Raw genomic sequence first — 13313 nt, forward strand, 5'->3', positions numbered from 1 at the left:
TAGGTTAGTTTGCTCGCCAAAAATTTCAGGAAGCAGGACAACGTTGACCAACATTGACTTGGGTGATTTTGACCAACCTTGACTTCATTCTAGTGGGAAACATTTTGATTTTTGGAGGCCACATTGATTGGCACAATTTACGAGGTGATTGGGATAGGTTGACTAAGTTGAGTTTAGCTTTGACTTCAGATTTGACTACATAATTTACAACACAATTTTCTCTCTCCTTTGACTAGTTTGACTGATCTATTTTGGGTTGACTTTGACCCTCTTGGAAGGACGAATTTATCTTCTATTGACCAAGATGCTTGGAGGACATTTTGGATTTTTTTTACCACTGTTGGCTTTTTGGTTAGGGCTGCAGTTGACTTTTGATTTGATAGGATTGTTTTGGCAAGTTAATTTGACATTTTTACTCTCTCTCTTTGTTGAACTATTGAAGAATAATAAGAATATTTTATCAAAGGATTTCCCCATAGTGGGGTTTTTCCCAAGCATTTGCCACATCTTGTGTCCTCTTGTCTTGGCTTGTCTTCTGCACATGTTTTTATGTTCTATCTACACTTACTGTTAATGCGTTTAAGTTAATGTTATTTCTACTGGATATAATTGGAAATTTTCATTGGTTTGATAAGAAATTTTGAAGTAAATTGTGCTAAAGCATACAACATACCATTGTTATCTCAAATTAACAAAAAATCTCCACCATTATCTATCCTCAACACCTTAATATTCTTCTTTATCTAATTTTCCACCAGAGCCTTAAATTCTTTAAAGCTATCAAAGACTTCATATTTCTTCCTGAGAAAATATATCCATGTATTCCTCGAGAATTCATTTATAAATGAGACATAGTACACAACCTTACCCAGTGATGTAACTGACAAAGGTCCAAACACATAATTGTGCACAAGCTCTAATATCCCTTTCGCCATATTAGCACCCAAGGGGAAATTCATCCAATTCTTCTTCCCATATACACAATGTTCACAAAATAAAAGTCCATAGAGAAATTAGACATACCTTCTACCATACCATTAACATGTAGTATTCAAAGGCATTTCTATCTAGTATGTCCAAGCCTTTGATGCCATAGCATGGTCTTTTCTCCAGAGACCACTAGATTTTCTACTCCACTTTCAGGAACCAAATTATTGTTGCACCTCTCAATAATAGTGTTATCCAGAAACTTGTACAGAGTTCCAATCCAAACTCCCTACATCAATACCAGTGCTCCCTAAACCATCTTACATGTATCTTTCTCAAACATTGTTTTTACTCTTGTATCATCCATCTTACTTACAAAAATCAATTTTTTGGCAAATGCAGATATATGCAGAACATCAGGAAGTGTTCTAATCCTTCCACCTTGCAAAGTCAGCTTGACTTTTCCACATTTGATGATTCTGGCCTTCTTGTCATGCCCTAGGAAGACATCACCACCATCATATTATTCTACTCACAGAACCACTCCCTATGGGGACTAAAGTGGAACTATGCACCTGAGTCAATCAACCATGCCTCATGATCTACATGTGTACTTGAAGAATAAAGTAAGTATGCATCCCCACCTTCATCTGAGGTGGTTTTCTTCTATGTAGAAGGAGCATCATCTGATCCCTTTCCTTTCTTAGGAGCCTTAAATTTACAATTTTTTTTGTAGTGCCCTTCTTTTCCACATTTCTCGCATACCTTTATGGGTTTTCTTAGAGATTTAGATCTCTCATTTGAGGACTTATTTATTTTTCTGTTCTAGGACTGTCCTCTTATAGACAAGGCATCCCCATTCTATCTCTCCATATTTTTCTGTCTTATCTCCTTTGACAATAAGAATGAGACTATTTCATCAAACTTCAAGCTGGTTGTATTGCTACCTATTGCAACAACCATACTATCCCATGAATTTGGTAGAGAACATAACAAACCCATGCACTTATCTTCGTCTAAAATTTTAACATCAAAATATAACAATTGACTTACCAAAATATTAAATCCATTCAGATGCTCTGTCACCGTGTCTCCATCCTTCATCCTCTAGTTATACAACTTTTCTCACAATAACAGTTTGTTCACCAGAGACTTAGAATGGTACAAAGTACCTAACTTGTCCCAAAAATCCTTCATCGTAGCTTCCCTTGATACATTCAAAAATACTAAATCTAAGAGACACAATTGTATTGTGCTCTGCACCTTTTGATCTAGCTGCACCCAGTACCAAGATCTACAACAATCCATTGATCGCGATCCACCAACAATGCCTCCATCTTGAGCTTCCACAAATAAAAAATCTGACCATTAAATTTCTTGATCTCTATCTTTCCAATGTTTGCCATCTTCTTTCACCGCAAGAATCGATCTTGCATATCTCCCTCTGAACAGGGTTTACCACAGGCCCGAGCAAACCCCTCAACAACAAAGGCGTACCTTAAAGCCAAAACTGTTATGATACCAATTGTAGGTTTTAACCCTGCACTTAAATTACCTGCAAATGTAGGTTACAATACGTATATATACATGTCGAAGCATTCATAAACCCCAATCCATAACCCTTGACCAGATCTACAAAATACCATGGGCTAAAAACCATCATGCCCAAAACCATGTGCAAAATCGATGCATAAAACCATGAGTGGGTCCGTCCACCATCTGTGGGTCCACCCTGATCCTTGGGTCTGTCCAACCATTATTGGGTCCACATAAAAAAGAAAATTTCCTTAGGCGTTGCCTTGGACCCCATGCAAAGGGGGCTATCGCCCCCCTGCAAACTCCCCCAATATAACACACACGCAAAAAATTTGAATCTAAAGCACTCCACAAAAACTCACAAACATGAGATATCTAAGTGCATCTCATAAAAAGGTGAGAGTGGGAATCCTCCTATGCTTTTCATAGGGGACACCGATTGGGACCAAATCAATGGTGCCTTCTAAGCTTGTCTCGGGAGAGTAAATTGTCAATGAGAGCTATCCATGCAGAGAATTTGGCCTTTAGAGGGGTGTTGGATCCCCATATATATCTCCACAACCAAATTCTTTCCTCACTGAAATATTCTTCAAACCACACCTTATAACCCAACTTGGTAGTGAAAGCTCATGTGTGGGGATTTTTTTACCAAATTACACATGATTCTCCACCAACAAGTTGATGTATCGAGCTCATTCTACTACTATTTCGCCTGCTAGAGCCAGGTTTTGTAGCTAAATTCAATCCACTCTAGCTTTTATGTCCAAGGGGCTAGGCACTAGCATATACTAGAGTAGTAATATTCAAATGATCAAGAGAGGATAATATAGGAGTAGAGAGGTTGTAATCATTACCTACACCATACTAGGGGTTACGTCCTATTTTTATATGATGGCCATCCCCTACATGCCACGCAACCCATTTTCCAACCAAGGGGAAGGCTCTTACCATTGCTTTCCAAACTATTGAGCCTTTAGAAAACTTATTTGTTACTTTGAACAATTCCACAAGTAATTCCCTAAGAAAATATTTAGCTTGCATTAATTTGTATCATAATGCAAGACCTAATTTCCATAGGCTATATATATATATATATATATATATATATAAAAGTTAAAAAATCAAATATTTCTATATGAGAGTTTTTTTTAATGTAAAAAATTATATATATGTGTGTGTGTGTGTGTGTTGATATTCATCAAAAAGTAATATTAAAAAGTATTTTTACTTTTTAATGAATATTGATGCATGTGCACACATATATAATTCAAATATATTAAATAAAAAAAACATTGAAATTTTTAAATTCAAATTTATTGAATTTAAATTTATTCAATAAAAATAATTGTTAATATTAGTTAAACAATGTCCCTTATTGGGGTGAGGGTCCACGCTTAGTATTTATGACCTTGACCACAATGAACAATCATATTATGGAGAAGAGGGGGCAATGCCAAAACCGTCACCACACTCAATGGAGGAAGGAGGCATGACCATCCCATCCTCCATTTAGTAGCCCAGTTTAAATGAGAATCCTGTACACGTGGATTAATGATGTTGCAATTAAGGATTTGGGTGGTTGATCTTCCAAAGTTTCTCGATAGAAGCATGCTTAACACACAAGCCAAGTTTCATTCTATTTTAGTTTTCATGTTGATGCATTGAATTTTTGTGCTTTTCATTGGAGTTCTTGCCTACTATAAGGAGAATTTCAACTTTCTCTTTATTGTTTCTTATTCTTTGGAGGGGGTAGGTCCAAGTCCTTTGGACCTAGCCTCCCTCACTACCATTTCTATTTGGCCTCTTTCATCCTCCTCTGGTTGCATTTGGTGCTTCTGAGTGGGTCCATTGGTAAAAGTAGCTTTAGAGGGAGGTTTTTTTATTTTAGTAGTAACACGGAGGAGGTTAGGAGGTATGCATTTGTAACCTAATTCTTAGTTTTCTCAGCTCAAGAGGGGATCCTTCATGGTGGAAGGCACCTACAAGTACATAGTTCTTACTTTAGAACTTTGATTTTCGTATTCTATTTACTTAGTGGTAGTTTGCGCAGAGTTGGATGGGTGGACTATTTTGGTATTAATATAGTTGGTATTTTAGCATCTCAATTTTTCTTTTGGAGCATATTTTTAGTCTTTACTAACTCGTCCCATAAAATGATTTGAAGCCCTATGTTGCTTTCATTGTTCCTCACCACAACACTATCCATCCTCTCAAGTTTAATTGGAAATGTAGCTTTCATTATCTTTATCATTCACTTGATGACCTCATCCCTCTCACTCCCTCCATTTACCTCTTCGTCGTCCCTCTCCTAATGACATGACAAAGATCCTAGAGTTGTAGAAGCTTAGCTGGCTCAGTGGAAGGGAGTGCTTACACTCGCCTCTGTGCCCATAATGGTACTAGGCGTTATCAGAACTAGACCCTTGAGCTTGTTGATAGGGAATTGAGAAAACACATGTTAACGTTGATGTAAACCAAGATGAGTATACTAATGTTGAAATCTTCACTTCGATGCCTGAATGGGTGCCTAATCATACCCGGGGAAGCCAAAACCAATGTTTGTGCACCATTGAGCTATATTGGAACATTAAATCATTGCTCAACAAGGTCCTTTTGGAACACAATGAAGCCAAGAGCGAGATTGTGTTGTAGCTTAATGAACTCTTGCTAGAGCACAATGATATGGGCTTGGAAATAGATACATGGCCTTGGGCCTAGCGAGAATTGAGGCCCTCTTATACAAGGGCAAAGAACCAGCCTTACTAGTATTCCTTATTGATCTAATAGAGGTTTCCACTTTATCTTGAGTCACTTACATGGTTCTAAATTTTGTAGAATTTGTTTTTGATCTAGTTGTTTCTATATTATTTATTTAAGCATATAATAATATTAATGCTCACAAAGTTTAATTTCCTATTATATACTTATAGGGCAAACAAAGTCATTACTTTTCTAAAACTATTTTAGTTTTCCCAATACTAATTAAAAAAATTATGATAACCATGATTCAAGTTTTCCTCGAAATTTCTTAACCTTTGAGAAAAATTCATCAAAACCATAAAAACAAAATCTACTTCACAATTAGATTCTCTTAACTATGCTCTTATTGGTCCCGTCCCACCGCCCAAACTTTAAATAATTGAATTTTTAAACACTAGTGGTTGAGATGGGGAATTTTCTAGGCATCACCTTGACTTTATCACCTGCTTTTCTTTTCAAGGGAATACATTGAACAATGAAAATTAAATAAATTTACTTATTTCAGTTAAAAAAAAATAATAATAATCTACTTCTTTCATAATTAGATAATTAGATTATATTCACTATGCTCTCAGTGGTCCTGTCCCACCGCCCAAACTTTAAATAATTGAATTTTCCTGGGGACACCTTGACTTTATCACCCACATTTCTTTTCACTGGAATGCATTGCACAATGAAAAATAAATAAATCTACTTCTTTCAATAAATAAATAAAATAATAATAACTACTTCTTTCATAATTAGATTCTGTTCACTATGCTCTTATCCACGCGATTTAAACACCAGTCATTGAGATGGAGTATTTTCTACGCAACACCTAACTTTATCGCTTTTCTTTTCAAGGGACCCATTCACATGCCAAAATACTTTCCTTCACTCAATCTATCCATCTCTGCTTCACTTCTGATCTCTGTTTCAATGGCAAACCTGCAAACATCCACCGTTCATCCCTCCATCGACACCCCTTCCACATCCGGTGGCTACTACTACGATGTGTTTATCAGCCACCATGGCCCGGACCTTAAAAACACCTTTTCCAGCCACACCTACCATCGCCTTGTTTCTCATGGATTGCGACCATTTTTCGATAGGGAAGAATTGCGGGAGGGAGAGTGGTTACTTCCTCAAATTGAAGGTGCCATCAGAACCGCCCCTGCTCATATCGCCATCTTCTCTCCTCGATATGCCGAGTCGAAGTGGTGTCTTGATGAGCTTTCTCTTATATGCAAGTCTAGGGCTACTATAATCCCAGTCTTTTATAATGTGAAACCTTCTGAGCTTAGATGGACAGGGCGGTATGTTCAAGCCCTAACTGTGCATGAGAAGAAAGGCAGATATGACCCCAAAAGGCTTGAAGATTGGAGAAAAGCTCTCAAAGACGTCTCAGAGATAAGCGGTTTTGAACTCGAAACCTACAACGGGTTGGAACTTGGAACTCTTAGCCCTCTCTGTTCATATTATTAACCTAACTGGTACTGATGTACATCTAATGTTTTGTTGGTTGTATTTTGAATTTACAGTAATGAGGGGAAGTTGTTGGATGATCTCGTGAAATGCGTCCTTAAAAAGGTCAAAAAAACAAGTTTGACTGTGGCAACATATCCAACAGGTCTTGAAGAGAAAGTAGCAGAGTTTTAAAAGATCTTGTCGTTGCAAGAGGGGCAGAGTGGAAAAGTGAAGGTGATGGGAATTGTAGGCATGGGTGGAATAGGCAAGAAAACACTAGCCAAGGAACTCTTCAATAAGAAGAGTTCCAATTTTGGTGAGTCCTTCTTCTTATTTGATGTTAGGGAGAATTCAAGTAAAGGGCCTTTAAATTCCTTGCAAGCCAAACTAATAAAAGACTTAGTTCGTAGAGATGTGCAGATAAATCACATTGATGAAAGCACAGAGGTGATCAAAGCCTATCTCAAAACTTATCCCCACGCTCCAGTAGTTATAGATGATGTAGATCATGCAAATCAATTGAATGCTTTTAGGCCATTAATGGATGTCCTTCGTTCCGATAGCGTAGTTTTGGTTACATCTCGTTACAAGGATGTCCTCATAAGTTCAGGATTAGTAGAATCGTCAATCTATAGGTTGACTGGTCTCAATGAACAACACTCTCAACAGCTCTTTTGCTCTTATGCCTTTTGCAATCCTCATTCGCCTTCAGAATTCAAATATCTCGTAGATGAATTTTGTAGGGCCTGTGCAAAATTGCCCTTGTCTTTGAAAGTCTTTGGCGGTCTTCTGTGTGGAAGGAGGGACAAATCTTATTGGGAAGGGCTCTTGAATAAACTTCGCCAAATAAAACTTCCAAAAGAGATTCAACAAAGACTCAAACTCAGTTACGATGCACTGGAGGAAGAGGAAAAGCAAATATTCTTAGACATTTCCTGTTATTTCATTTGGGAAGACGTGGATATGGTGATACGAATATGGGATGGATTAGGCTGCAACGGTCTGGTGGGCCTTGCAAATCTCTAGGTCAGGTGCCTCGTTGAGGTTGACACATAAAATAATACCATAAAAATGCATGATCACCTAAGAGACCTGGGAAGACAAATTACGGATGAGCAGAAGTCATGTGGAGTAATCCCGCATCGTGAATGGCGTGTGATGAAGGACATTCCCGAGTTGTGGCGACAATATCCTGTAAGTGCTTGAATTATTCATAAAAAATTATTCTTTATTCTGCACAAGCAAAAAAGAAGAATCTTGTTGCTCTGTTTAATTTGTTTGTTGCTTGTTTTTAACGAAAGAAAAGGTAATCACTAAGGTGCACAGAATTAGGACGGTTCATCGCCTCAAAAAGTATGAACAAATTTTATTCTCCTTAGAAAGTACAAACAACAGTTCATCATGGTGTGAAGAGGTGTCACTGTATCATTTCAGTAAGTTACAACTTGTTGCAACTGAAGGTGATGATTTAAAAAGCATATTGAGTAGGGTTGAGTCACCAAATTTGATATGGCTACGCTGGAGTGACTGTCCGTACAACTGCCTGCCTCCCTGGCTTCTGATTCTGATGAAGAATGTAAGGGTTTTAGAAGTGAGCGGAAAGAAATTGGGTACACTATGGCGAGCAAAATCTCAGGTGAAAGTTAACATTGGTTCCTTCGTTTGCATGTCTATTATTCTTATTATTTGCCGCTCTATTTTATGGGAGATTATTGTTGCTATCGATATAGTAGTACAGGGTCGGGATATGGGGATGAAAATATCTTATATTTGACTATTGCGTTGCAGGCACCTCTAGAGTTGCGGGAATTGACTATTCATTCTCCTGATTCTCCTCTTTTCGAGTTTCCAAAGTCCATTGGTCAGCTGAAGCACATAGAAAAGATTGTGGTGCACTCTACCATTGGTCTCAAATTGTTACCAAAAGAATTTTGTGATTTGCACTCCCTGAAATACCTCGATCTCTTGAATTCCCTAAGCTTGAAAATGCTTCCAGATTCCTTTGGGTGCTTAACAAATATCCAACACCTTAATCTCTCTCACACTAGTTTGCAAATGCTTCCAGATTCCTTTGGGTGCTTAACAAATCTCCAACACCTTAATCGCTCTCACACTAGTTTGCAAATGCTTCCAGATTCCTTTGGTTGCTTAACAAATCTTGGGCACCTTGATCTCGGTGGTTCCTGGACTTGTTTGCGAATGCTTCCAAATTCCTTCAGCAATTTAATACGCCTTAAATATTTGAATCTCCACGGGTGCCCAGAGTTGACCATATCGGATGAAACATCTGCAAATGTCCATTCTCATGAATATTTGAATTTGAGTTATGTTCGTACGGAAATGTTGCCTTGGCAAGTTACACATCAACAGTGCCTGGAAGAATTACATCTGCAAGGGAGAAAGTTACAAGAATTTCCTGAGGATATCAGAAACCTCAGGAATCTGGAAGTATTTTATGTGGGAAGCCATTCCTTGAAAGAACTGCCATGTTTGCTGGGTCACCTGAGCAGATTGAAGCACTTGGAGCTCGTCTATTGCATAGAACTGAAATCTTTTCCCTATTCGTTGGGACCGCTGACTCAGCTGTCAGAGTTGAAGATAGAAGTATGTGGAATAGAGTCCTTACCGGCAGAAGTGGAGAAATTGAGCAACCTAGTAAAGTTAATGGTAGAAAGATGTCTGATACGCGAGCTGCCATTGAAAAACGGGGTGGAAGGAGCACTGTCCCGACTGGAATTTTTAGAGCTGGAGGACACAAAAATATCAGAGATATGTTTGGTTGAGGGTGTTTTTACCAGCCTTAAACATCTCAATATCTCATTTTTCAATGATCTAGTGGAGGTTGGAGCACTACCACCAACACTCATAACACTGTGTGTGCGTGACTGTGGTAAGGTGAAGAAAATGGAAGGGCTTTATAATCTTACAAACCTTCAAGAACTACAGATCTAGGAGTGTAAAGAGTTGGAGGAGCTGCCGTGTCTTGAAAGGTTAATATCTTTGAAGACGATCGCTTTGAGTGGTTGTGATAAGGTGAGGAAAATGGAAGGGCTTCATAATCTTACAAACCTTCAAGAACTAGGGATCTGGTGGTGTAAAGAGTTGGAGGAGCTGCCGTGTGTTGAAAGATTAATATCTTTGAAGAAGATCGAGGTTGATATGTGTGGTAAGTTAAAAAGAATAAAGGGCCTGGGGCAGCTGACATAACTTTAACAGTGTAGCATGGCTGTATACGATGCACTAGAAGAGATTGATGATGAGTTTCGGAGATTGTTGATGTTGAGTAGCTATCTCGGACAACCCTAGAGACATCCAGGAGTGTAAAGATTTGGAGGAGCTACCGTTTCTTGAAAGGTTAATATCTTTGAAGTGGATATCTTTGATTGGTGGTGATAAGGTGAGGAAAATGGAAGGGCTTCATAATCTTACAAACCTTCAAACACTACGCATCCTTCGGTGTAAAGAGTTGGAGGAGCTGCTGTGTCTTGCAAGGTTAATATCTTTGAAGGCAATGGAGATTGATCTATGTTGGAAGTTACAAAGAAGAGGCCTGGGGCAGCTGGAACAGCTTCAACAATGTATCTTGTGGCAACACCAGAAGAGCTTGATGTTGAGATTGTTGTAAGTTAAAAAGAATAGAGGGCCCGGGGCAGCTTCAAGAGTTTGACGTGGATGTATGCGATGCACCAATCCAAATTGGTGTTGAGATTGGTAAATGCCTCGTCTTGAGATATGTGTAAACTGCAGAACGTACAGGAGCCCACGAATTATTTCCGAGTTGAAGTCTAGAGACAGCTAATTATTGTAACTTGCTTTATCACGAATTATTTTTTATTTTAAATTTATAAATAAAAGAAAATAATTAACTGTAGATTGAATGGTATTTTAAATGTCATGTAGCTTTTTATCTGCTTCATTTATAATATTTTCAATTTAATTTACAAAAAATGTTAAATCTTATTTCTATTTTTATGGTTTTTATGCCCTTATTTATGTGCTTTTTTCTTTTATGATTTTTCTTTAATTAATTGCCCGAGGCTCAAGGGGTAAGAGCATGATGTGTGAGATATAACAGCGGATACCCACTTTTAAGGTAGGGTGGTTCATTGCCCACCAAGGGTTGGGACAATCATGAGTTCCTATATGATGAAAGAGGATCATAGAACCTGTAGGAACTAGGGTGATGGCCATGATGATGGGGTAGAGCTCATGTATACGTTTTTCTCCACATGCTAAATGTGTTTGTCCCCACCATGTTTTGCATTTTGTGGTACATTTTCCTATTGAACGTGGCCAATTATGCTTTTACTTTTCTTTCTAGCTGCATCAACCTCCGAGGCATCATTCCTGGCTTGACCAAAGGTGTTGGCAAAGGGAAGGGGAGAGCTAGCTCTATGTGGACCTAGTGGAGGAATGTGGACCCAGGTGGGAGAAATGATGAATGGTTTTATAATGAGTGGAAAGAGGGTGATATATGCAGATGATGGAGCGGGGCCACGTAACCAAAATCAGGGTTTCCCATGAAATACCATCCTTAAATCCAAATTGTCAATAAAAGAGATCCCACGGGACTAGAATCCAAGGTTAATATCCAAAAGGGATCTAGGGGACAAGAGCACAAACCTAGCCCATTCTTTCCACTGAATCCCCCCATTAATCCATTCCGAGAAGTGTCTGCGATAAGCAAACTAAAATACTCAATTATCAAATGACAAGGCAAAACTTTAGGTTCAGAAGGCCCACCTTCAAACATACGTTCATGACAAATGGGTGAGGAATCACATGGCTCAGGTGGCGGAGAAATGGCACAACGAGTTAGTTGGTGGCTGTTGGCTATCAGCTAAGGACCATCTTGGAGAAAAAAATTCTCCTAGGGATATCACCCACAAAATGGTGGGTAACAGGCCCAACTACTCATTGTATCTACTATTTTCCCTCCTGAGAGGCTTCATCTTTGTATTATTGAGCTATCTTGGTGGGCTTGTCACCAAGTCATGTTACTATTGTACATTATTTTATTATTTGGGGATTAATTAGGGAATTTCGGCTATTCAAACTCCCTTATGGATTGTATAAATAGATGAGAGGCCCATTCATTCCTCTCATCATCATTTGGATTGGACTATCTCTTCTTGAGAATTTCGGCTAGCCTTTTTGATGGATGAATTAGTTCCTTAAATACATTTCGATGTTTGGAAGAGCTTAATATTTTCTTAGAGCTTCGATTTCTTTTCATCTTGATGATTGGAGTAATTTCACTATACTTGTGAGTATGATTTTCATGATTATTTGTACTTTTGTCCCATGAAATTTTCTATGGAATATTTTCTTTCATGAAGCTAGTGTAGCCACTCTTTAGCTAATGCGAAGTTGTTAGGCTTGTCTTTATTAGGGAGTTTTCATAAGATCATTTGAAGTATGATGAATTATTGTTCTACAGGTACGTGAATGTTCATGAATTACCTCGATAAGTCATCATTTGCAATATAAATAAGTATAAATTTCCCTTTGTAACCTAGTTGTTGCTTAGGTCATACGAAGTTGTTGGAGAACTCCTTGGCTAGAATTAAGCCTATCTAAATGTTGATTTCATTGGACTCCATTCTCCCAATTGGCTAAGCACTGGTCTAGTCTTAAGGTGATCACGAAAGAATATTCTTTTCACCTTCTCTTCCTCTTTCTAATCCCTAACCTAGTAGGCCTCCTAGGGAATCATCTTAAAATTATTTTAACAATTGAAAGTCCTTGAAAATTGGTCCACTATTGCGCTAGGTTTTCTTGAGAGGTCCTCCAATTCTGAGCTTAATCCAATGGTGGAATCCCAAGATATTGCAAGCCCTAGATCAAAGACCATTCTTCTCCCTGGGTTCCTTTGGGTTGGTATCTTCATTTGGATCATTGCACTTAAATTCCAAAAGAAAAACTCTACTTTGATCCTATTCTACTCCCTAACCTAGTCAAGTCTATCTATTGTTGATCAACTCTACATCCTTGACCTAGTTTGGGTCCACTTGGGATTTTTGTGGTCTCGCAACCTTGCAACTCCAACTTCACAAGGATTGGATAGAAACCCTTTTTTTCTTTAGGATTCTTGGGTCTAGGGTACTTCTTATCAAGAAATACCTCTCAACTCTATATCTAGGTATTCCTATTAGCCCTTCTAAGAGAGCCATCCATCTTGCTTCCATAACAAGTAAACCCATTATCTTAGCCTCTCTTATGCATAGGATTTAGGAATCATTCTTCATCCTATCATTGATCCACCTATCCTAGTGATTTCTCTCATATTAGGACTCCTCCTATCAGTGAAATTCCATAAACAGCAGGGAGCTTTTGCTACGGTAACAGTGGGCTATTGCTCCATTTTTTCCACTTGACCTAGTAGTTGCTCTTTAGGTTCCACTCCTAGGACCCCTCCTAGTTTGAGCGATAACATTTTTGGCATTGTTTCCAGGGACACGAGACATGTGTCTTGTTTCCCTTACGACGTTATTGATATATCATTTGGTGACTCCATTGGAAGAACAAAGCCCTAGGTCTTCATTGAACTTCAAATTTAATGTTTGTAGGGTGAAGCAAGAATCTATCAAGGAATTTAAATTCACCCTAGCAACTCCATTTTAATCCTAACATGAAAAATCTTG

The 13313-nt window shown here is 38.3% G+C and overlaps 2 protein-coding genes across 2 annotated transcripts; both read left to right on the forward strand.

Annotated features, from left to right (window-relative positions):
* Positions 1-6141: 6141 nt before the first annotated feature.
* LOC149232962 (toll/interleukin-1 receptor-like protein) lies at positions 6142-6861 on the forward strand. Its single transcript, XM_089382054.1, has 2 exons — positions 6142-6644; positions 6744-6861. Exons 1-2 carry the CDS (start codon positions 6142-6144, stop codon positions 6859-6861), a joined length of 621 nt encoding a protein of 206 aa, XP_089238180.1.
* Positions 6862-6921: 60 nt separating this feature from the next.
* On the forward strand, positions 6922-7695 carry LOC149232963 (disease resistance protein RPV1-like). Its single transcript, XM_089382056.1, has one exon. The coding sequence runs from the start codon at positions 6922-6924 to the stop codon at positions 7693-7695; it is 774 nt and encodes a 257-aa protein (XP_089238182.1).
* The last annotated feature ends 5618 nt before the right edge of the window (positions 7696-13313 follow it).

This window comes from Pinus tabuliformis, chromosome J, assembly GCF_031772625.1.
Source record: "Pinus tabuliformis cultivar Carrire ecotype Pingquan chromosome J, CPIR1, whole genome shotgun sequence".
Taxonomy (NCBI): Eukaryota; Viridiplantae; Streptophyta; class Pinopsida; order Pinales; family Pinaceae; genus Pinus; species Pinus tabuliformis.

What these genes read in the sequence shown, in the direction of transcription:
- LOC149232963 (XM_089382056.1), top strand. Translation starts at nt 6,922, where the DNA reads ATGGGTGGAATAGGCAAGAAAACACTAGCCAAGGAACTCTTCAATAAG.
- LOC149232962 (XM_089382054.1), top strand. Translation starts at nt 6,142, where the DNA reads ATGGCAAACCTGCAAACATCCACCGTTCATCCCTCCATCGACACCCCT. An exon ending in GAACTCGAAACCTACAACGG is followed by an intron (nt 6,645 to 6,743) that starts GTTGGAACTTGG and finishes TTGAATTTACAG; the next exon opens with TAATGAGGGGAAGTTGTTGG.